Consider the following 23,792-nt stretch of genomic DNA (forward strand, 5'->3'; position numbering starts at 1 on the left):
TTACTCTATAAATCTAGTCTATTTTGGCAATCACCTTTAAGGGGGCTTTGATGAATGTGTGGGTCCTGCTTAGAAATTTTATTACTAACTTCTTTTAAACATTTTAAACTGCATTTAGAAATTGAGTATATTCCGTTTCATCTGTAAGATCTTTAGTAGTCTGATTAACAAACAAATCCTTCACCACTACTTAAGTAATTCTTGTAAATCTAATAAATTAGACATAACTGTAGCAAGTCTTAAGTTCTCTTAAGTGTTCTAGTATTATTTATAAACCTAATACAATTTGAATTTAAAATCACAAGTCTAAATCAACTACAGACTTTAAATTAGAATCACAAATCTAATCTGTTAGAGACTCTGATATGTTAAATTCTCTTAAACATCCCCCAATTCCTACAAAAAACAAAACAAAACAAAACGAATTCTCATGTCACAAATGTGTTAACAGTGCAGGTCCAACTGACTTCATCGTCTCTACATTTAAATTCTAAATATCCCCCAGGGTAAGATACATTTTCCCACTAAGGACATCACTGTCATTTCCAACTTTAGGACTGCCTTCTCAAGGGACTTTTTAGGGCTACTTTTTTTTTTTTTTTTTGATGGAGGTACTGAGGATTGAACACAGGACCTCATGCATTCTAAGCACATGCTCTACCACTGAGCTATACCCTCCCCCTCCTAGGGCTACTTCCCAGTAGGATAAAATTTCTCAAGTGACAGAGAACCAGACAGGTCCTCAGCTGGAGCACAGACTTGGTTCCAGCCCATTGGGACACTGACATGACATACTGGGGCCTGTTTACATTCGCTGTAACAAGGTCCCCATGATGAAAAAACAAAACAAAAACCCAAACTGGGGATCCGCATAGCCCACGTTCCTAGATTAAGTCTTCCTACCACCCACTCTTCCAGTGGGAGCCAGGGATCCCCCGGCGGCACAGCTTACTTCTGTCATCTGTTGTTTCTTGCATTTCTTTGGCTCTCCTAGATACTGAGATACCATCTGGCTAAATTCTGCATGTGTCCACTCAGACTTTGTCTGCACCTTACAGTCCTAAAGTCTTGCCAGTCACATAGTACAGAAGTGTAGAAATAAAAAGAATGAAACGCCTTCTTCATCCAAACCTATATCCAGAGTCACCATGAAGTTTGGAGTCCATCCCTCCAGACTTTTTACAATACACACACACACACACACACACACACACACACACTCACTCAGAGTGATGCTACATACACTGCTTTTTTCACGAAATTTTGGTCAGTTTCCCAAATCTATCTCATTCTTTTTGAAGGTGGCATATGTTTTCATTATATGGTTATGCCATAATGTTTTGGATCATACATTCAGTTTATTGACGTATAGTCAGTTTACAATGTCATGTCAATTTCTGGTGTATGCCATAATGTTTCAGTCATACATATACATACATATATTCCTTTCCATATTCTTTTTCATTATAGGTCACTACAAGATAGTGAGTATATTCTCTTGTGCTCTACAGTATAAATTTGTTGTTTATCTATTTTATATATAGTAGTTAGTATCTGCAAATCTCAAACTCCCAGTTTATCCCTTCCCACCCTCTTTCCCCCCTGGTAACCATAAGTTTGTTTTCTATGTCTGTGAGTCTGTTTCTGTTTTGTAAATAAGTTCATTTGTGTCTTTTTTTTTTTTAAGATTCCACATATGAGTGATATCATATGGTATTTTTCCTTCTCTTCCTGGCTTACTTCACCTAGAATGATGATCTCCAGGTCCATCCATGTTGCTGCAAATGGCATTATTTTATTCTTTTTTATGGTTATACCATAATTTTTAAAAACAATTCCCATACTAATGGATATTCGTGTTGTTTCCAGAGTTTTGCTATTTAGGATGGTGTCCTAGGCATCTGTCTTCAGATTCTCATCCTTCATGGCTGGCATGGAATCAGCACTGGATAATGGAAGAGAGACTAGGGCTCAGGAAGAGAACAAAACAGCATGTTTACATGCTGCCCTAAGTTAGTATTTTTTTTTTAAATAGAGGTAAAATTCACATAACACACAGTAACCATTTCAAAGTGACCAGGTCAGTGGCATTTAGTACATTCACAGTGTTGTGCACCTGCTGCCTCTACCTAGCTCCAAAACATTTTCTTCACTCCAAAAAGAGACCCTGAAACTGAAATTAGCAGTCACACCGCATGTCCCCAGCCCCCAACCCTGGAAAACACTCATCTGCTTTCTGTCCCTAGCATTTGCTTATTCTGGATATTTAATATAAATATGTAGCCTTTGTTATCTGGCTTCTTTAGCTGAGCATCACGTCTTCAAGGTTCATCCATGCTGTGGCATGTATCAGTACTTCACTCCTTTTTATGGCTGAGTAATATTCCATCGCATGGCTGGACCAGATTTGCTTATCCACAGTTGTTACGTTTCCGAAGTGGGTGATCCCCCGTCCTGTTTTGCAGTATTCCTGTGCACACAATATTTGACAGCTGCCCAGAAGGGAACGGCATCCGGGCCATGGCTATCACCCGTGATGCCAAGTATCTGGCAACCATCTCCGATGCTGAAATCCAGGTACAGGGCCCCTTGGGGTAGCCTCAGTGGGCTGGCCAACCAATCAAGAGCGTCCCCGTGAGCAGCTCTGCTCAGGCCGTATGGCATCTGTGATCCTCCGGGTGGCGGGCGGTGGCGCATCTCTGGGCAGGGGCTCCCTGCCTGTGGCTCAGCTCACTGTGCTGGGCTTAGTTAACGGGAGGGGCTGGGGCACCTCAGCCGGCTTCTCCTCCGTCTGCTGTCCCCCACAGAAAGTGTGCATCTGGAGGTGGACGTTAGCAGTGGAGACGCCGGCGTGCACACTGGATCTTCCCAAAGAGTATGGTTTCCAGGTGAGCTGGGTTTGAGCCTGTCACGATCCACGGAAAGTCACACTGAAGCCGGGTCAGCACACTGCTTTTCGTTTTACTGGAGTTTTGTTACGGCGCACTGGAGCTCTTTAAACTCATACCCGTGATCTCATTTTAAATTTTTGATGATAATGGCTGTTTTTTTTTTCAAGCACTTATTATGTGCCAGATTCTGCTAAGTGCTTTAGATTCAGTACCTCCATGCAGTCGTGCTGGGCAGGAGATGTTACTGTGGAATACCACTGTTTAACTATTAAATTATCTGTCTACAGTCACTCGGCTAGTGGCCTTTCTTATTCTAGAAACACGCTCTGAACTGCTCTAAATATAGGGAAGTTGAAAAAATAAATATAGGGAAGTTGTTATTCTCAGTTCGCACGAGGTGACTTGCCAAGGGCACCCAGAGTGTTTGCTCTGCTGTCACAGTCATCCTTGCAGCCTCCATTCACCTGCACTGATTGAGTGCCTACTGTGTGCCAGTCTCTGTGGTCAGTACATGTGCGGCTGGCAGGAACTAGAACCCAGGGCGTCTGGGTGACCACACTCAGCAAGGCACATCTGTGCCCATTTTCACTCCTTTCTGCCCCCAGCGTGCCTCTGTTCCCTGAAGAAAATTTCCTTACTTCGTAACACCGCCAGCCATACGGGGGCATTTTGGATGGATTTTTCTATTGCTACAAAAAGCGCTTTTGGAATTTTGATAGAGGTTGCACTGAACCTATGGACGGCTTCGGGTGGTACTGCCATCTTGGCATCGTCTTCCGAGCCATGAGCACAGGACGTCTTTCCATTTACGTCTTCTTGAATTTTTTTCGTTTTGTTGTTTTCAGCACTTTGTCATTTTCCGTGTACAAATCTTTCAGCTCCTTGGTTAAATTCATCCCTAAGTCCTTTGTTGGATGCTCTTGAGCGAATTGTTTTCTTAACTTCCTCCTCAGGATGCTGATTGCTGGTGTGTAGAAACGCAGCTAGTTTCTATACTGCCTTCACATCCCACCATTTCGTTAAGCACACGTGGCTGTTTAAAGTTAAACTGATTAAAATTAAATAAAAGTGCAAATTAGTTTCCTCTGTTTCACTAGCCACGTTTCCAATACTCCTCATCCACGTGTGGCTAGTGGCCGCCATTGTTGACAACACGGGTGATGGAACAGCCCCATCCTCGCGGGAAGTGCCGTTGCACAAGCCCCCCGCCCCGGGCCAGCTCCGCCGTCAGCCTTCTCTGCTCCCGGGCCCCCGGCAGGCTGCCCGCGGCTGGTGAGAACCTCCCGGCTGAGCTGATGCAGCTTGCTTGGAGTTCAGTCATGAATGTCAGGAGAGCTCTCAGCACGGCCTGGCTGTCCTTGTCATTTCCAGAGACCACACTTTCGCACCTCCTCCTCCCACTCCCCCACCCTTCCCCCACCCTCAGCGGGTGACCTCTCTCGTGCTTCATTGAGGAAACAGAAGCCATTGGATCCAGACACTGGTCTGTTCTCCTCCCAAGCCCGCAGCCTACCTTCAGCCTCACCGTCTTCTCTTTTCTCCTCTAATTTCTACGAAAGGCCAGCGAATGAGATCCCCGCCATCTGACCTCCTCAAGGCCCTCTCCTGCCGCCATCACCCCTCCCTCCCCTGCAAATAAACCTGCTTTAGAACCTCTGACCTTTAGAAAACTGCCCTGGCCCCACGTCTCCTTCCAGCCACGCCCTCTGCTCCTCCTCCTTGGAACTTCTCAGAAGCTCTGTCCATACTTGCTTTCTCTACTTCTTCATCTCTCATTTACTTTTTGGGCTTTTTTTGCAAGAAATTTTTGACCTCTTTATATTATTATTATTTTTTAAGTTGAAGTACAGTCAATTACAATGTGTCCATTTCTAGTTGACCTCTTTATATTTTTATTGTTGAATAAGGGATGTATACAAGAGTATATATTTTAAGGAGGAAAATAAAATGTACCTGTGTGCTCACCACTGGATCATGAACTAGAACATCACTCAAACCCCAGAAGACCCCTGTGCCCTCCTCATCCCATCCCCAGCCTTGCTCCCTACAGCTAATTGCCATCCCAAATGTTGTGTCCCACATGCCCTGGCGTTCCCCTGTGCTTTTCTCCAGCGATGTATGTGTCCTTCAGTACTGTCGTATCTCATTGTACCTGTTTCTGACCTTGGAGTCAGACCTATTGCTTCCTTTGTTCAGCATTGTTTCTGCGATTCATCCATGCTGAGTCTTGAGCTGTAATTCCTAGCACTTTCACTGCTGTGTAGTTTCTTGTTCTCTGAGTGTCACACAGCTCGCTTGTCCATCCCCCAACCCATGGCTTTACTGAAACCACGTTTATCACAGTCTCTGGTGCTCCCAAACCCAGCGGATGTTGTTAAGTCCCAGTGGGCACACGGGTCGGACTCCCTGCCGTCTCTCTGGCTGTTCTTTCTCGGGTTCCTTTGTGAGTTCTTCTGTCATTTGCACGCCTTCTAAGTCTTAGTGTGCCTCAGGGTTTGGTTCTGGGGACTCTTCTTTTTCCTCTTCCCCCTCTTCTTGCCACACTTGCTTCTTGGGCATTCGCATCCCAGTGGCTTTAAATACCATTTACTTCCAGAATCTGTGCTGACATCCTTCCTCTCCAACCATCTCTACTGCCACCACTGAGTCCACACCACAGTCATCTCTACCCGCATGACCTCAGCATCCTGCCAGCCTATCTTTCTTCTTCATCCTTGCTGCACCCCCACAGTCTTCCCACAGCAGTCGACCATATCACTCCCTTACTCAGAATCCTTCAGTGGCTTCCCATTGTCCTTAGAATAAAACCCAAATTCCTTATTTTGGCCTCCAAGGTAGGATCTGTCCTCTCTCTCCATCTCCCAACATCCACTCTCCTGTTTATTAATGTTTATTAGTGTGAATGCCCTAGAATTTTATAGAAATGGACTCTTTTATTTTATATTATATATATATTTGTCATCGAAGTATAGTTGATTTACAATGTTTCAGGTGTACAGCAAAGCGATTCAGTTATACGTATATATTCTTTTTTCAGATTCTTTTTCATAAGTTATTACAAGGTATTGAAAATAGTTCCCTATGCTATACAGTAGGTCCTCATTGTTTATCTGTTTTATATAAAGTAGTGTGTATCTGTTAATTCCAAATCCTTAATTTATCCCTTCCCATCACTGTCCCCTTTAGTAACCATAAGTTCATTTTCTATGGCTATGAGTCTATTTCTGTTGTGTAAATAAGTTCCTTTGTATCATTTTTTTTTAGATTCCATATATAAGTGATGTCATATGACATTTGTCTTCATTCTTTTTTATGGCTGAGTAGTATTCCATTGTGTATTTTGTGTGTGTGTGTGTGTGTGTGTGTGTATCTCTCTCTCTCACATCTTCTTTATCCAGTCATCTGTCAATGGACATTTAGGTTGCTTCCATATCTTGGTTATTGTAAATAGCGCTGCTATGAACACTGGGGTGCATGTATCTTTTTGAATTAGAGTTTTCATCTTTTCCGGATATATGCCCAGGAGCAGGATTGCTGAATCATATGGTAACTCTATTTTTAGACTTTTAAGGAAGATTCATGCTGTTCTCCACAGTGACTGCACTAACAGTACAGGGGGGCCCCTTTTTCTCCACACCCTCTCCAGCATTAAGAAATGGACCCTTTTTGTGGAGTGCTCTGGCTTCTTTCACTCCGTTTTTGAGATTCATCCGTGCTGTTGTGTGTATCAAAAGTTTATTCCGTTTTATTGCTGAATAGTAGTGCGTTGAATGGATATGCCACAATTTGTTTATCTATTCACTGAACAGATAACTAAAGGACATTTGGGTTGTTTCCTGTTTGTGGCTATTAAAAAAATGAAGCTGCGTGAACATTCACGTACAAGTCTTTGCAGAGATATATGCTCTCATTTCTCCTGGTAGTTATCTTTATTTTTGAAGGATATTTTCCCTGAGTATAGAATTCTAGGTTGGTGGTTATCTTCTTTCAGTACCTTGAAGATACAGGTATTATTATTCCATTGTCTTCAGACTCTCATCATTTCTATTGAGAAGTCAGCTGTTGACCTCACTGATCCCTCTCTTCAAAGTTATGTGTCTCCCCCCAATCCTTTCCCCCCGGCTGCTTTTAAAATTTTCTCTTGGTTTCAGCTGTTTCTCAATGATGTGTCTGTATGTATATGAGTATGTCATTGTATATGGATTAAAAAAAAAAACCCAACTTATCCCTTGGGGTTTTTTGAACTTGGGGTATCATATCTTTCCTTAGTTTGGGAAAATTCTAGCCATTGTCTCTTTAAACATTATTTCTACCACATTCTTTCCTCTCCTGGGACTCCAATCACAGGTAAATTAGACCTTTTCATCTTCTCCCGTAGGTCTTTTATTCTCGCGTCTGTATTTTCTGTTTGTATCTTCAGGCTTAGGTCTGGATGTTTTCTCCTGTGATTTGTCCTTCTTTTGTACTAACTAGTAATTTCTTTAGCTATATTTAATTTTCTGTTAAACCATATTTTGAGTTTTTTAAACCTTTTTTTCCCCCCCAGATCTGGAATTTCCATTTGATTCTTTTTAAAAATAGAGTTATCTGCGGAGATGACCCAGCTTGTTCTGTGCTGTCCCGCACATTTTCTCCTCAGTATTTTGCAGTCTGTGCACGATGACGCTAATACCTGGGTCTCCTGGGGGCCTCTTTCTGTTGATTTCTTTTTCTGTTGTTTTTCAGTCATTTGGATGTCTCTTTCATAGGCCTGGTTATTTTTTTTTTTATTAAATACCTGATGTCATGCTTTAAAAAGCATAGGAATAATTCGGAGCTCAGGATGATAACTTCCTACAAAGACAACTTACTTTTACTTCTCACAGGCCTTTAGCAAAGGGATCGCCTTAACCTAAGCAGAGAAGGAGGTGGTTGGAGGCTGATGTTCAGCCTTTGAGAGGCCTCGTCCCTTGTTCTCACCAGCTCTTCACCCCACCCAGGCCTTTGTGCTGCCCTGAAATTGACTCGCAGGCTTTGGCACTGGTAGTTTACATTCCTGGAGCGACACGGCACACAACAGGCAAGGAATAGGAGGTGGGGTGGAAGGGGCAGGAATGGAACTCAGAAAGCGCTTCTTGAACCTGTGTCTCAAAGCTGCCTCCTCCAGCCCTTCATTTGAGGCTGCCGCCCCTGCCTCCTGTGCACGCACCATTTCAAGACACGTGCCTTAAGTCTCCCCAGGGATTCCTCACTTTTTGTTGTTATTGTGGTTTTTGTTTAGTTTCTGATTTCCAGGTTTCCCTCAGCTGCTGCAGGGTTGATTTTTGGGAAGGGAGCCAGGCAACCCATGCTGTTCACCATCTTGGCAGGAATCAGAATCCTCTTCTAGTATTTTTGCATTCATTCAAAGTTACCTCATGGCCCTGTCAAATTTAGAAATGTGTACATAGCAGTCTTTGTCCAAAAGGACATAGAATGAAGGTTATTGGTGAATATTGCTTCACTTTTGCTTGTTTCAATTTATAGATGATGAATTATAATAAATAAATAAGAAAGGGAACACATTTAAGACCATTAACTTTATACTCAATATTTCAATTATATTCCTATGGTTTACAAAATATCATGTCTTTTATGTTCCTACTCAGTTATTTTATTTTAATAAAAAATATTATTTAATTTTAGCATTCAGCTTAACCAGAGAGAAACAGAAAATTTACTGTAATTTAATATATTTCCATACTTTATATTTCAGAATTACCTTACTTTTAATCCAACAAATAATAAAGAATTGGTGAGCAATAGTAAAACACAGGCAATTTATTATATGTGGGTAAGTAGAAACATTTTCATTCACTTTAAATGTATAGACAAGTGTATGTTCATTCTTTGAGTACAGATGTTTTGGTAATGTACCAAAGAAAACAAGGAACATATATTAAAATGTTTTTGTTTAATTATAGCATTTATTTTAGTATCAGTAGAAATCAGCGTATTACATCAGAAGCAGATCATTTAAATTTCATTTACTTTTGTAAAGTAATGAGACAAATGTTTATTTGAATGTATTTAAGGTCTAAAATATAGTGTTTTTCAAGGGGAGTGTATAGCTCAGTGGTAGAGTATGTGCCTAGCATACACAAGGTCCTGGGTTCAATTCCCAGTACTTCCACTAAAAATAAATAACTAAAAACTTAATTACCCCCCCAAAGCAAATAAATAAAAGAGGAATTCCATGTTTTAAAAAATAATAATAAAATACAGTGTTTTTCAAGATCTTGGACTTCATTCCCTCTTAGAAAAGGATTAGCAAACAGATCAGCGATGTGTATACTGACTCAGGGCAAAATCATGAGATTAAAAACCATCAAGAGTTAAACGTAAAATGACCATTTGACCCACCAATCCCTAGGTATATACGCGAAAGAATTGAAAATAGGCATTCAAACAAACACCTATACACAAATGTTCACAGCAGCAGCATTATTCGCAATAACCAAAAGGTAGAAACAAACTGAAGTCCATCAACGAATGCATGGATGGACAAAAATATGGTCTGTCCATGTGATGGAACATGACCCAGCCACAAACGGAGTGAAGCCCTGACACAGGCTGCCACGTGGGTGAAGCTTGAGAGCGCGATGCCGCATGAGAGAAGCTGGACACAAAGAGCCACAAATTGTATGATTCCGTTGATGTGAAATGTCCTGAATAGGTAAATCCACAGAGTCAGAATGCAGACTGGTCATTGTCAGGGGCTGGGGGAGGGGAGGGAGGGGCATGACTGCTCAGTGGAGAAGGAGCTTCCTTTTGGGATTAGGTAGAATGATGGTTGCACAGCAGTGTTAATGCCGCCGACTTGTACAATTTAAAATGGTTAATGGTTAATTTTATGTAATGTGAACTTTATCTCAATAAAAAATGCAAAACAAAAACACACTGAATCACTGATTTTCAGTGATTCTCATTACTTCAGGTATTAATTACTGCTTTAAAGCCTTATAAATGTAGAATTCAGATTTGCACTAACTACCACTTAGAGTCACAATCATTTCAGAAGGCTTTTAGATGCCCCTGAAGGCAGCAGGTTCTCCTCCCTGTAGAAATTGCAAAGCTCTGATGCTGTTTAGATGCATTTGGTTTGATTTTGCTGTTCTGTAGTTCTCCTTTTGGAAACCAGGTCTTTTTTTGAGTAGTGATTAATTTTTTTCTGTATTTCTCAGTATGAAGAGGGAGATATACTTGCTCACAGTGCCCCACTTTTAACGGGAAAGGTGAGTATGCCCGTTGTGCCTTTGTACGTCTGACTCTGTGGAGGATGAGCATGTGTAAGCTTAGTCACTTTGGGCTGCTGTTTGTGTCTCTTGATACGAAACCATTGGGAAAGAATCTGAACTTTTTGACTTAGGTCCTTTACCATCCTGAATGGTCAGTCGAACATAATGGAGATATCTTTTGCAATAATATGGAATAAAAATAAATAGAAAAGAAAGTTTACTATCCTGAGAAAATATCCTGGAGAGTGATGGCTTTTATAATGTGTGTGTGCATATGACAGAGAATAAATGCTGACTGTGGGTGATGTGAATAGTGTAGTTGAACATAAGTGGATCCCTTTTAAGCTGGTCAGTTTTCAGAGCAATTAAAAAAAAAAAGATATTGAGTATTTAGATGGTTAAGAGCCCACAGAAAGGTGGTCAGCCAGATGCTGGAGGAGACGTTTTATCTTGCCTGCCTACCTGGAGGTAGGGCACCTGAGGTGGAGCGCCAGTCCTGTCTCCTGAGCACTTTCTGCTTTTGATACTCACGTAAACTGCGCTCAGTGTGCACCTTACGGTGATGTATCTGCTTCCTTGCTTCACTTCTGGTTTGATTTCTAAAGCTGTATTTTTCAAGAGGGCACGCCAAATGGAAAAAAAAAAAAAGAGAGAGAGAGACATGTTGGACACAAGGCAAGATTACTCTGTCTTCAGACTCTGGTTTTCACAAATCAAAGAATCAAAAAATAAATACAGCCAGTTCTCATTATTTGTGGCAATCATGTTCTCTAAGGTCCCTGCAGACCTGCATTAGTGAATACTGGATGATGCTCCTATGAGAAGTCCACGAACAGCCTCCTGCCAGCCCCGGGATCACAGTACTTTCATCAGCTGACAGATACATAACCTTGTTTCATGCATGTTTCTGTTCAAACACACCGTGTTTAATATATAACGCTGGCTCCTTAACATTGGACTCACAGCCAGCGGCCCCAGAACTCATGCCCGAGTGTGCTTACCTAACGCAGATGTATTCTCTGTAAGGCACCTCTCAGCCCCCCAGTGCCTAGGAACACTAGACAGTGTTTCAGTACCATGCTTGGGGGCCAATTTAAATACCAAAATCACCAACAAAAAACACCCCGCCCCCCAAAATGCGAGCATCGCAGCACTAAACAGACCAGAAAGAGGACACTGGTTTCCCGTCGGAGAGCTGGAGTGAGAATGCAGAGAGCTGCCTTGCTTGGCCTCAGTTGGGAACGTCAAACTTTTCACACACGCATCTGCAAATGCTTGTCAGAGTGCACGAGGAGTGATTTCGGGGTTGCAAACACATTTTAGCAAGTAGGTAAATTCGCAAATACGGCATCCACAAGTAGTGAGGATCGGCTGCCGTTTGCAATCGTTAAAAAAATGCCTCGTGTTGAAATGGGGCTGTTCTTAGAAAGAACTTGATGCCCTTGCTTGACCAGTTGTGATTCCACCGACCCTCTCCTGCTCAAGTCAGAAGAGCTGCATCCTAGCGTCTTCTCTGCCTTGTCAGTGAGTCGGGCAGCAGACCTACTGTATCGTAGGACAGATCGCTGCACTTCACGTGTTCACTCGCTGGCCATTCACTGAGGGGCTTCCCTCATGGCTCTGGGTTCTTCCTATACTTTGTCTCTAAGACACTGTCTAGGAAAGATGGCCTTGTGCCTTATTTTATTCAGTGCACGTTTAACAAGGAGTCTTAGGAGCATTTCTAGGTACAGTATTTAATTTCCACTGATGGGAAAATAATTTATGATCAAAAGGAGACTGGGAGAATTGTTTTATGATATTTTACAGCTGACACACGCTTTTGTTCCAGACGGATATTAGTTTCTTTGTCAGTCTCTGAAACCTCAGAAAGAGAAGTTGAACAGGTATAAACGGTGATTAACCACTCTTTCATCTGCTTTAAGCAAACAGTTTAATTAAGCTGGTACATAACCCTTTACTTGCCCTTAGCAAATCTTCAGAGGTTCACAACCGCCTGGACCATGATAGGGTTTGATGGGGAAAGAGTTTTTTAGTGATTTTTTTAGTGATTTTTAAAAATTGAAGTACATTCAGTTATAGTGTGTCAATTTCTGGTGTACAGCACAGTACCCCAGTCATGTATATGCAGACATATATTCATTTTCATATTCTTAGTAATTTTTTTTACTTTATTTTTTTCCTACTGTATTTAGGTATAATAAGACACCATGTTGATAAATGCTTTGTTTTATATTTATTACTAACGGTAACTTATAACTCTCTCTTGAAATGCAGACATTCAACAAGCTCGTGGGAAAATTTAGCCAATCCGTCTTTCATTTGAATTTAACCCAAATACTGTCGGCGACCATGGAAGGCAAGCTGGTTGTCTGGGACATTGACCGCCCACCGCCATCTGCCTCCAGCTCTTTGGGCTTTCCCCACATCAAACCTTGTAAACTGGTTCATTTGCAGAAGGAGGGTATCACGGTGCTTACTACAGTTGATAGGTAATTAATTAAAAAGTAGCTATAGATGATTATGAAAGTATTTAAAAACCCTTTTGGATGCGTCCACTTACTTTGTATATGCATAGAACGTTTCTGGGGGGAGTCAGCAAACTGAGAACATGGGTTGTCTCTGAGGAAAAGAACTGAGAACAAGGATGGGGTGGCTGTACTTCTTTTTATAGACTCATTTGTACTAATTGGTTTACTTTTTTTTTTTAATCATAAGCATGTATTACTTTTAGAAATCCTTTTGTGCTGATGAAACAAAAAGTAATTGATTTTTTTCTTTTGCACTAACGGGACTGATTTTGCACCCTAAGTTTTACATACCTTAAGAAAATGACACAAATAGCTATGTTGTTTTTTTCTGATTACAAAATAACACTTACCCATCGTGAAAAGATGAAATACAACAGAACTTTATAAAGTTCCCGAACTCTTTGATTTTGAGAGGCTGTGAGGGCACACACGTAATCACTAAGAGCCTTAGCCTCAGACATAAAGAGGTTCACATTCCAGATGCATCTCTCCTTTACTGAGTGAACTTGGGTAAGGGACTTAACTTTGCTGAGCCTCTGTTTTTCCATCTGTAAAATGGGCATAATAATACTGTCCCTCCCAGAGTGATTTTATGAGGCTTTTGTGAGATAAGGCACATAAAACTCTTGTCTGGCACAGGGGAACTCTTAGGTAAAACAGGCATTATTAGTGTGCTAGACAAGTTCCCCAAAGTGCTGGAGACAAATGCCTAATGACAAGGACCCTGCCCCTATGGTTGGACTTACTCTGCCTTCTGCTTTCTTTGCCAAAGCCCATTGCTTTCCTTTCTTTGATACAGGGGAGCAGTGAGGTCCTGGCATGGCTTTGCAGAGAGAAACGCCAGCTGTCATCTTCACTCAGTTGGTGCAGAAAGACAGCAGTAGAATTGCAATTGATGAGCCAATTAACTTTTAATCATTGAGGGTTAGGACTCAGGGAATATCAGGCCTGGGTTCCCCTCTCTCCAGTTAAATAAAACCCAGCCAGGACCCGGGAGCCCTTGGAGGAAAACGCTTGGCTTGTTTTGCCGTTTCTGTCCAGCAGAGGGCAGTGAATGACGTTCTAGCCAATTACTCTGCCCACCTGCCTTGCTTACTAATCAGAAACCTCATTTAATCACTTTGCATATGTAAGAGGTAATTCACCCCCTACTCCCCCTCCCCGTGATTAGAATTATGTCAGAAGCTTAAAAAAAAAACAAGCCCATTTGGGATGGCTCTGAGGACTGGAAATAAAAGCCATTTTGTCACACAGCACTGCCTTTGGCTGTGATGACTGGACAGGGTTTTTCGATCACTCTAACAGCAGCGTCTTCCTGTAAAACGGCTGGCATCCCATTGCCAGCCTGTGTGATTTCAGAGTGCTAGTGGATGGACTCCGTTGTCATCTGTAGTCTCATGGCGGAGGGTGTAAGTCACTGCCCGCTGCCGTTGCATGTGGCTGACCTTGGAGAGCAGAGAGCGTGGACTTTGCAGTCGATGCACCTGGACCCCTGCTTAGTCTAGCCTCGTGGCCCTGAGAGGGTTGCCAGGTTTAAGTATGTATGTCTCATGCAGTATTTGGGACATCCTTGTACTAAAAGACTGAGATTCAAATTTAGCTGGGCAGCCTGTGTTTTTATTTGCTGAATCTGGCAAACCCAGGCCTTGAGCCTTAGTGTGCTGGACATAAAGTGGGCTGACAGTAAAACCAGACACATCGGGCAGTACCGGGTGAAGTTTCTGCCACTCCCGGGGCCCAGAGGTCGACGTATAATTGGGTGTTCATTAGGTGGCATTCCTTACCGTTGTTTAACAAACTGAGGATCCTCTCTGTTTCAGCTATATTGTCACAGGCGACATTGGGGGTAACATCAAGTTCTATGATCGTACCCTGTCCATTGTTAACTGGTACAGCCACTTCAAACTGAGCTCCATAAGGACCCTGTCCTTTTCAAAGACCCCGGCCTGTCCTCCCACCGAAAACACAAACTACCCTCCAGACTGCACTTTAAAAGGCAACTCTTTTATTGTAAGGTAAGTTGTCAATGCATCTTGTCATCTGAAGGGTTAAAAAGTGATTGATGTCTTCTCTTGGTTTGTGTAAAGCAGGACCTCCTTCCTGTTCCTGGGATAAGAAAGAGAGGGAACTAGCCTTCCAGGTCTGTCCTTTACCTGGTTTGCAGATGGATCTCCTTGACTGATTACAATCACTGTTTAATCATTTTTAAAAATGAAACGTCATTCTCATATCAAGGATGTTTAGTGATGGGAAGCTGGAAAGGGCTTGTCCCCGGGCTGTAAACTGGAGTCCTTCGCTGTAGGTTGGTCCCTTTTTCTGTGGCTGAGTTTGCCCTAGCACTCCGGTTAAAGGCATTTGATAATTAATAGCCATAACATTTCAAGACTGAATTATCTGTGAGTCTGCTTAATTACCCTTGCAGTATTTGCAGACACATCTGTATGTGTGCACCAAACTCCATATTTGCATACACAAATGAATATTTGCATGTGCAGATTAGCTAATTGTACAACTGACTGTCCATCTGCATACTTAATGACTCAATTTACATGTAGAAATGTGGGCTTTTTCACTTGCAAATGGAGGCTGTTGGGTATTGGTAGTATATTTTCGGAGATGCGGGGTTAATAATGTCACTAAATTACAGACGACAGAGGCGTTTCATGTGCAATTAGAAGCAGAATGGCTGGCGTGCCCCATTCCCTGCAAACACTGATGCTGTTCGGTCTCCCCTTGGCAAACAGGAATCTTATCATTGGGACAGCGGATGCGTCAGTGTACCACTTGACGACGGATGGGACCAAACTCGAGAAGTTATTTGTAGAGCCCAAGGATGCCATTTGTGCCATCTCCTGCCACCCGTATCAGCCCCTCATCGCCATTGGGAGCTTCTGTGGGATGATCAAAGTGTGGGATTATGAAAAGAAAAAATACCTCTTCAGCAGGGTCTTTGAGAAAGGGCTTGGAGTCCAGAGTCTGACCTACAACCCGGAAGGTACTTTCCTTGTATCAGTCCATCTTAGGTGTCAAATCGAAAACAGACCCAAATGGCTTTTCCCTTGGCTGTCCCAGCCCTGGGAGGCTCACCTGGGCCCCGCTCCCCCGCCTGATGGGACGCTTTCTCCCTCCGGTCCCTGCAGATCCCTGCGCTGCCTGGTCTCCTGTCGCCGTGCCAGGCTTTTCGTAGTGAACTGCCGGTGGGTCGAGTTCACTGCTGTCTGCTCGGCGCCCAGAACAGGGCCCGGCACGGAGTCGGTGTTTATTGAATGAATAAAGCCCTTTTCGATCACCGTTCTCTGGCTTGTGATTTCAGGGACTCTTCTTGGAGCTGGCTTCACGGAGGGGACAGTTTACATTCTTGACGCAATGTCCTTAGAGAGTGAAATCCCAGAGCCTTTCAAATATTCCAGAAGCAGCGTGACCCACATCAGCTTCTCCCACGACTCCAAGTACATGGCAACTGCCGTGAGTGTTTCCACCGCCCAGCGGTTTAGCAACCTTATTTAAAGCCACAAAGAGAGAGGGGCTGGGGATGGTGGGTGGGGCGTGGCGGCTAAAGGGTACAGGGTTTCTTTCTGGGGCGATGAGACGCTCTAAAACTGTGATGATGGACACACACCTCTGTGAATATGCTAAAACTCACTGAATTGTTCATTTTAGATGGTGAATCGTGTAGGGTGTGAATTTTATCTTGATAAAGCCATTTTTAAGAGAACAGGATGGGGGGAGCTGGAGGGGGACTTCTGCCTGAAAACAAGAACAGGGCCTCAGAGCTCCCAGACTTGGATCCTGCTACTCTGACGGCTTGTCTGGGTTTGTCAGTTTTTGGAACCCTTGCTCTGCACCCGGGTTTTCACCTCTCCCTTTGATTTTTGACAAGATGACATTCTCATTTATCTCAAAGCAGAGTCTTTACCAAGCATTTTGGATTCTGTTCCTTCTCTCTGTGAATAGGGCTCTTAATCTCAGTAAAGATTTCCCGAGACCCGTAACCTCTTTCTTCCTGCCAGTTCTGTCATCTGCATGGGCTCATCTTGCCCGATGTGGGGGGACAGAGTCAGGTTGGGGGGAAGCAGTGGTTTTAAAGGCCCAAACAGTCCCCCCACCTCCCATGTCCCATGTCCCACCAGCACACTGACTCAGGTATCCCTGTGTCCCCTCAGGCTGCTTCCACCCACTCTGACCCTTTCAGTCTCAGCCATCATACTTTTTTCTTTTTTCAAAAAATCATACCTTTTTAATTTTGTGTAACTAGATAAAGAGAAGGGAGGACAAAGGCCAAAAGAGTCAGGGTTTCAGTTCTCAGCAGAGAATGAAGTCGGGAGAATAAGACCACAGCGTCAGAGAAATACCAACTCCCTCCCACTACCTACTTTTAACCTCAGTTTTCTCATCTGTAAAATGGGCATTAGTTCACTACTTGTTCCAGTAGGTGAAGATTTGCTTTTTGGATAAAATACTCCGGGAGCAAAGTGAGTATGAAAAACATAGTGATGATTCTTCAGCTACAACCCTGGAAAAGGAATAAGCCCTGCCCTTGCGCTTGGCTGCAGGATGTACTTTTCACCGTGGCTGTTTACGTGCTGAGAGTCAAAAATGGACGAAGGGTCTGGGAATATCTGGCGAGACTTCGTTCTCATCGCAAGAGCATTCGAAGTGTCCTGTTCGGGGTTCATCTGGACAGCAATGAGCCCAGACTGCTGAGCCTCGGGAGAGACAGACTCTTGGTGAGCCGTTTAGTTTTTCTCCGCCTGGTCACGAGGACCGGGCCTCATTCTCGTGACATCCCTGGCGTCTGGCACAAAACCAGGCGCACAGTTCATGTGCTTGTTGGAGAAAATGAATATACGATAAAGTAGCATACCTCTCCGAGTTGGCAGTTGGCCTTAACGCGGCTCTGCCACCACATGGGGACTGGTGTCCTGAGCATAAAGGCTCCTGAGAAGTGGCACTTGGATGGCGATGGACAACTCAGCCACTCTCGCCTCTCAGTGCATATTCGGAAGCCAATACTCACACTTTCTGTGTGTCCAGGGGTCAGGGCCAGGCTGTTACCTCAAAGTGACAGCTCAGAGAGGGTGTGAGATCCGAGGGAGAGGTAGTGACAGTGGCAAGTGCAATATTACATGATTGAGCCAAAAGGATTCAAAAATCAATCAGTCGGTTTATCTGTGTATCCATCTCAACTTCCTTCCTTCCTGCCCCTTACTGCTTTTGTTCTACCCATCCTTCCTTCCATCCATTCATCGTCTATCCACCCTTCCTTCCATGCATCCATCCTGGTCTGGCCATCAAAACATACCTATGGGTGAAACTCAGCGGGCTGCTAATTTCTGACTATCAAGCACTGGGATTTAGATAAATAGGAATTAGTTTGTACCCTCAAAAAGTTCCCAAGGGTCAGGGGAATGTTCCCAAGCTAATGGAGAGTGAAGCAGTGCCACGTAACTGTAAGAGTTCAGGTTTTGGAGCTAGTCGGACCTAGGTTTGAATTTTCACCCTGCAACTTCTTAGCTGTGTGACCACGGGCATGCCACGGAACCTCTCCCAACACTGGTTTTCGCATCTGCACAGCAGCACTAGTTTGCAGGGCAGTCGTGGGTATTAAATGGCATGATGTCTTTGGAGCACTTAGATCAGCATCCTGCTCGTAACAAATGCTCCGTGATGGCAGCTTAGTAAGTGTAGGATTTAGGCAAGTCTCCTCTTAGGACGCCTGATACTGTCCCCCCCCAGAATAGGACTGTTGGCTGACTGCATTCACCTCAGTCCTCACGTGTGTCCGTCCGGGCTTCTCTGCAGATCGAGTATAACCTTCCCAAGAGCTACAGAGACCACCTGGAAGTCCTGGACATCCACCGAACCGACCAGGGCAGCTACCCCACCTGCATGGTCTGGTACCCGCCACTCACCAAGGAGCTCTTCCTGCTCGTTTGCAACAGTGGCTACAAAGTGAAACTTTTTAATTCTACCACAAAAATGTGCAGGTAAGCACCAGGAGCTTCCCACTGCTGGCGCGTAAACCAATTTCTCAGCCCCCAGCTTATTTCAGGTCCCACCTTAAGGACCTGTGGGCTGCTTGGCTACCTTCCTACCCTCCTGACTCTGCAGAGGAAGAAACTGAGGCACAGATAATGTGAGTCGCTCTTACCCAAGGTCACATGGTTAGAAAGTGCCCGAGGCAGGATTCAAACCCAGAACTCTTGCTTCTGAGCCCAGCGCTGCACAGGAATAAGGCACCCAGAGCTCAGTGCCTGAGACTCAATGAGGGAACCAGACTCCAGGGCCCCGGAAGAGTTGCTGACGAGCTATAAAACCTCCCATTCTTTTCTTACGGATAAAACCAGATGGTTTAACCTGAATACTACCAGTTGTTTGATTTTTCCTAACTCGTGGTTCTTAAAGGAGTTTTAAGTTCAACTGATAGCATTCCACGGTTCACTCAGTGTTTACTGAGCCCCTGTGTGATCCAGGTGCTGTTCTAGGTGCTGAAGGCGGGATGAAAACAAAACCACCTTCCTGTCACCATGAAATTTGCATTCTACTGGGGAGGCGGAGTTCATGTTAGAGGCTGGGCTGGAGCTTCACGTCTGAGGTCAAGGGCACACGGTGGTTCCAAGCCACAATTCAAGAGGAGATTCCACAGGGGAAGGAAAGATAGAGAAGAGGTCAAAGGACCAAGCCCTGGGCATCCAAAGCTTAGCATCTCAGAGCAGCGGTTCCACCTCCCTGAAATAGGCCCACATCTGTGGTTGGTCCCTCGTGCTGCTAGGCCGGTGGGTCCCGGGTAAGCTCCCCATTATAATTATGGATTAGGGTGCACCATGCATGTACCAGGGCCCTGCATTCGTCATCCCATTTCAGCTTCAACAACCCTGCAAAGTGTTACGCCACCGAGGCTCACAGAGGTGACAAAACTTGGTCAAGTGGCCAGTCAGGGCAGGACTTGATCCTCGAACTGAGCCCCGACTCTCCTCTCCTCGGCATTACTGGGCCCTGATGCAGCCCTGGCTTTGGGATTGGACCTTATCAGCCCTAGAGGGCAGCCTCTTTCTGCCTGTGGTTAGGCCACCTCGTGGATTTGGCCAGAAAGAGCAGAGGCAGGAGGAACTGGAGGTGAGAATGCTTCAGTGACCCGACCTGGGAGAAGGGAGTTAGGAAGCGCCAGCAGCAGCTGGCCCCAGGCAGGAGGAAGACCTTCTTTTTGTATCTCAGATAAGACAGGTCCTCAAAAGGCCAGGACCACCCAGGAGCTTCTTTTCTTTTTTCCCCCCAACAATCCTTTTTAGAAGGATCCAAGGGAAAATGACTGAGCAATGCCATGTCATGTGGCAGGGACAGGAGAGAAGTCCAGCATAATTTTTAAAAAGCTGTTAAGAACATTGGGAAAGAGACCTTTGGAAGAAATATGTAAAAAGAAATTTTAGGAAGATTTCAGAATCTTTGTACATCATCTTGTACAAACACAAGCTCTTTGGACAAAGACTATCCCATAGATGTGCCCAGTCCTGAGAACCTCGGAGTTGGCTGAGCAGGTGGCTGGGGGACAGGCAGCCCAGGCTCGCAGTTCCTGCTGACAATTAGTAACAGAGACTCAGAGCTGAACAGTTAGGAGCTTTTGCCGTGGAAGGTCAATTGGAACTCAGTATAAAGCATCTTTTTTTAAAAAAGTTGAAATGTAGTTGATATACAGTGTTAGTTCCAGGTATACAGCAAAGTGATTTAGTTGTACATATGTATACATATATATTTTCTTTTCATATTCTTTTCCATTATATGTTATTACAGGACATTGACTATAGTTCCTTGTGCTATACAGTAGGTCCTTGTGTTTATCTATTTTATATACAGTAATATGTGTCTGTTAATCCCCAACCCCGAATTTACGCCTCCCTGCTCTTTTCCGTTTGGTAACCATAGTTTGTTTTCTGTCTGTGAGTCTGTTTTTGGTCCATAAATAGAATTTGCATCATTTTTTTTTGGATTCCACATATATGTAATATCATATGGTATTTTTCTTTCTTTTTCTGGCTTACTTCGCTTAGAATGACATTCTCTAGGTCCATCCATGTTGCTGCAAATGGCATTATTTTATTCCTTTTTATGGCTGAGTAGTATTCCATTGTATAAATATACCACAGCTTCTCTATCCAGTCATCTGTTGATGGACATTTAGGTTGCTTCCATGTCTTGGCTATTGTAAACAGTGCTGCTATGAACAGTGGGGTGCATGTGTCTTCTTGAATTATAGTTTTCTCTGGATATATACCCAAGAGTGGGATTGCTGAATCTTATGGTAAGTCTATTTTTAGTTTTTTAAGGAACCTCCATGCTATCCTCCATGGTGGCTGCACCAGTTTACATTCTTACCAACAGTGTAGGAAGGTTCCTTTTTCTCCACACCCTCTCCAGCGTTTATTATCTGTAGACTTTTTAATGATGGCCATTCTGACTGGTGTGAGATGGTACCTTATTGTAGTTTTGATTTGCTTTTCTCTAATAATTAGTGATATTGAGCATCTTTTCATGTGCCTGTTGGCCATCTGGATGTCTTCTTTGGAAAAATGTCTCTTTAGGTCTTCTGCCCATTTTTTGACTGAGTTGTTTGGTTTTTTTTATTTTAAACTGTATGAGCTGTTCATATATTTTGGAAATTAGTCCCTTGTTGGTTGTGTCATTTGCAAATATTTTCTCCCATTCTGTAGGTTGTCTTTTCATTTTGTTTATGGTTTCCTTTGCTGTGCAAAAGCTTTTAAGTTTACTTAGGTCCCATTTGTTTATTTTTGCTTTTATTTCCATTATCTCTAGGAGCTAGTTCAAAAAATATTGCTGAAATTTATGTTCTTTTTTTAAATGTTTCCTTCCACTGCCTTTATTGTCACTATTTTTTTCTTTCAATTTTATTCAGATATAATTGACATACAGCACTGTGTAAGTTTAGGTGTCCAGAATAATGATCTTACATACATTGTGAAATGATGACCACAGTAAGTTTAGTGAACATCCATCATCGCATATAGATACAACATTAAAGAAATAAAAAAAGAATTTTTTCCTTAGGATTTACTCTCTTAACAACTTTCATACGTAACATACAGCAGTTTTAGTTATATTTATTGTGTTGTACATTACACCCCTAGTACTTACTTAGCCTATAACTAGAAGTTTGTACGTTTTGACTGCCTTCATCCAATTCCCTCTCTCCCCACCCCCGCCTCTGGTAACCACAAATCTGGTCTCTTTTTCTGTGAGTTTCTTTGTTTTTGAAGTATAATTGACCAATAATGGCATGTTAGTTCCTGTTACACAATGCCTTGATTCTATACATTTATACATATTTCTATACATTTCAAAATAATCACTATGCTATGTCACTACACAAAGATATTACATAGTTATTGACAGTCTTCCTCACACTGAACATTTCATTTATTTGATTCATTTATTTATTTTGTAGATGGAAGTTTGTACCTCTTAATTTTCCTCACCCATTTCTTGCCTCCCCCAGCCCTCTTCCCCACTGGCAACCACCTGTTTGTTCTCTGTATCTATAACTGTTTCTATTTTGTTATATTTGTTCATTTGTTTTGTTTTTCAGATTCCACATATAAGTGATATCATATTGATATTTGTCTTTCTCTGACTTACTTCACTCAATATGATAATCTTTAGGTCCATCCATGTTGCTGCAAATGGCATTGTTTCATTTTTTATGGCTGAGTAGTATTCCATTGTATTTTTATATCACATTTTCTTTATCCAGTCATCTATTGATGGACACGTAGATTGCTTCCAGATCTTCGCTATTGTAAGTAATGCTGCAATGAATATAGGGTGCATAAATTTTTTCCAAGTACTGTTTTTTTAGAGCCATGAAGTTAGGAGTTTATTATTGAAGATCAATTGGAAATTCATATAAAGTATCTTTTTTAAAAAATAGTTTATTGAGGTGAAATTCACAGACCATAAAACCAACCATTTTAAAGTGAACAATTCAATGGTTTTTAGTCCATTCACAATGCTGTGCAACCACCACTTCACCTAGTTCTTAAACATTTCCATCATTCCAAAGTAAAACTTCTCCCATAAAGCATCTTTTAACTTGTAGGAAGAACAAAGCCCCATAACCACAACTTAATTGGGAAGGAATTGCCTTTTGATGGTAAATCCCAAGGAATTTTAAAGTGCATTTTAGAATATTTGAAAGAACACCAAGAGGCAGTTCACAGAAAAAGGCCAATAAACCACTGAGCAGATGCTCACCAGTACATCAAAGATGCAAATGAAAACAAGACCTCATTTTTCACAAATCAGATTAGTGAAGATAAAAATGATCGATAGTGCCGGGTGTTGGCGAGGCTGTGAGGGACCCCGCACTCTCACCGCTTGCTGGCCGGCGGGGGTAAATCGGGACAACCTTTTGGAAGAGCGATTTGTTACCCTCTCCTTAAATTACAGCCTATCTTCTGACTTCTAGGAATGTAGGCCACAGAAGTGCTCACACAGGATGCCAAGACATAAGTAAAAGGATGTCTTGTTTGAAAATATTTTTCAAAATGGAAACAGTCCAAATGTCCATTAATAGGGGATTAGTTAAATGATGGTTTGTCGGTGCACTGAAACATGATCCTGCTTTTAGAAAAGGAAAAAAAAAATTAAGAGAGATGACAGCTCTCTGCTTACTAACATGGAAATATCTCCAAGGCATAATATGAGATGAAGCAAATTGCCAAATAAGCATGAATATATGTTCATATAAGATTATATTTGTATAACTTACATATTTCCATCTAAAAGTATAATTGTATGGGCTAGAATATATATAAAAGAAATTCTCGAGTCATATACACCAAACTATTAGCCATGATAATCTTGGGATAAAGCGTTTTGGGTAGATTTTCTATTTGATGTCTAAATATTTGAAAAATTTCTCAATGAATACGTAAAATGTTTTCAGTCAGAAGAAGATATTAATTTTATGAAATTGTTGGAAAATTTGACAATAACAGGCAGCAGTTACATAGCTCCTCTCCTGCCGTGTGCCAGGAACTGTTCTGAGTACTCTACGAATATTAACTTATTTACTACTCACCACACTCTTGTGGGGTAAAATG

At 42.6% G+C, this 23,792-nt stretch overlaps 1 protein-coding gene and 1 non-coding gene across 2 annotated transcripts in view; one reads left to right on the top strand and one right to left on the bottom strand.

The window, feature by feature from the left end:
- The window catches only part of CFAP251 (cilia and flagella associated protein 251), a 60,858-nt gene that overhangs the window by 12,166 nt on the left and 24,900 nt on the right, over positions 1 to 23,792 (top strand). Inside the window, exons 6-15 of the mRNA XM_072952830.1 lie at positions 2,466 to 2,577; positions 2,808 to 2,888; positions 8,626 to 8,703; positions 10,094 to 10,144; positions 12,425 to 12,639; positions 14,499 to 14,693; positions 15,423 to 15,673; positions 15,992 to 16,143; positions 17,232 to 17,405; positions 18,481 to 18,665. Of these exons, the coding sequence (XP_072808931.1) occupies positions 2,466 to 2,577; positions 2,808 to 2,888; positions 8,626 to 8,703; positions 10,094 to 10,144; positions 12,425 to 12,639; positions 14,499 to 14,693; positions 15,423 to 15,673; positions 15,992 to 16,143; positions 17,232 to 17,405; positions 18,481 to 18,665 (1,494 nt within the window). The remainder of the gene's footprint in view (positions 1 to 2,465; positions 2,578 to 2,807; positions 2,889 to 8,625; positions 8,704 to 10,093; positions 10,145 to 12,424; positions 12,640 to 14,498; positions 14,694 to 15,422; positions 15,674 to 15,991; positions 16,144 to 17,231; positions 17,406 to 18,480; positions 18,666 to 23,792) is intronic.
- Positions 607 to 679, bottom strand: TRNAS-AGA (transfer RNA serine (anticodon AGA)). Its single transcript has one exon. It is a non-coding gene; the product is annotated as a tRNA-Ser (tRNA).

Source organism: Vicugna pacos, chromosome 32, assembly GCF_048564905.1.
Source record: "Vicugna pacos chromosome 32, VicPac4, whole genome shotgun sequence".
NCBI lineage: Eukaryota > Metazoa > Chordata > Mammalia > Artiodactyla > Camelidae > Vicugna > Vicugna pacos.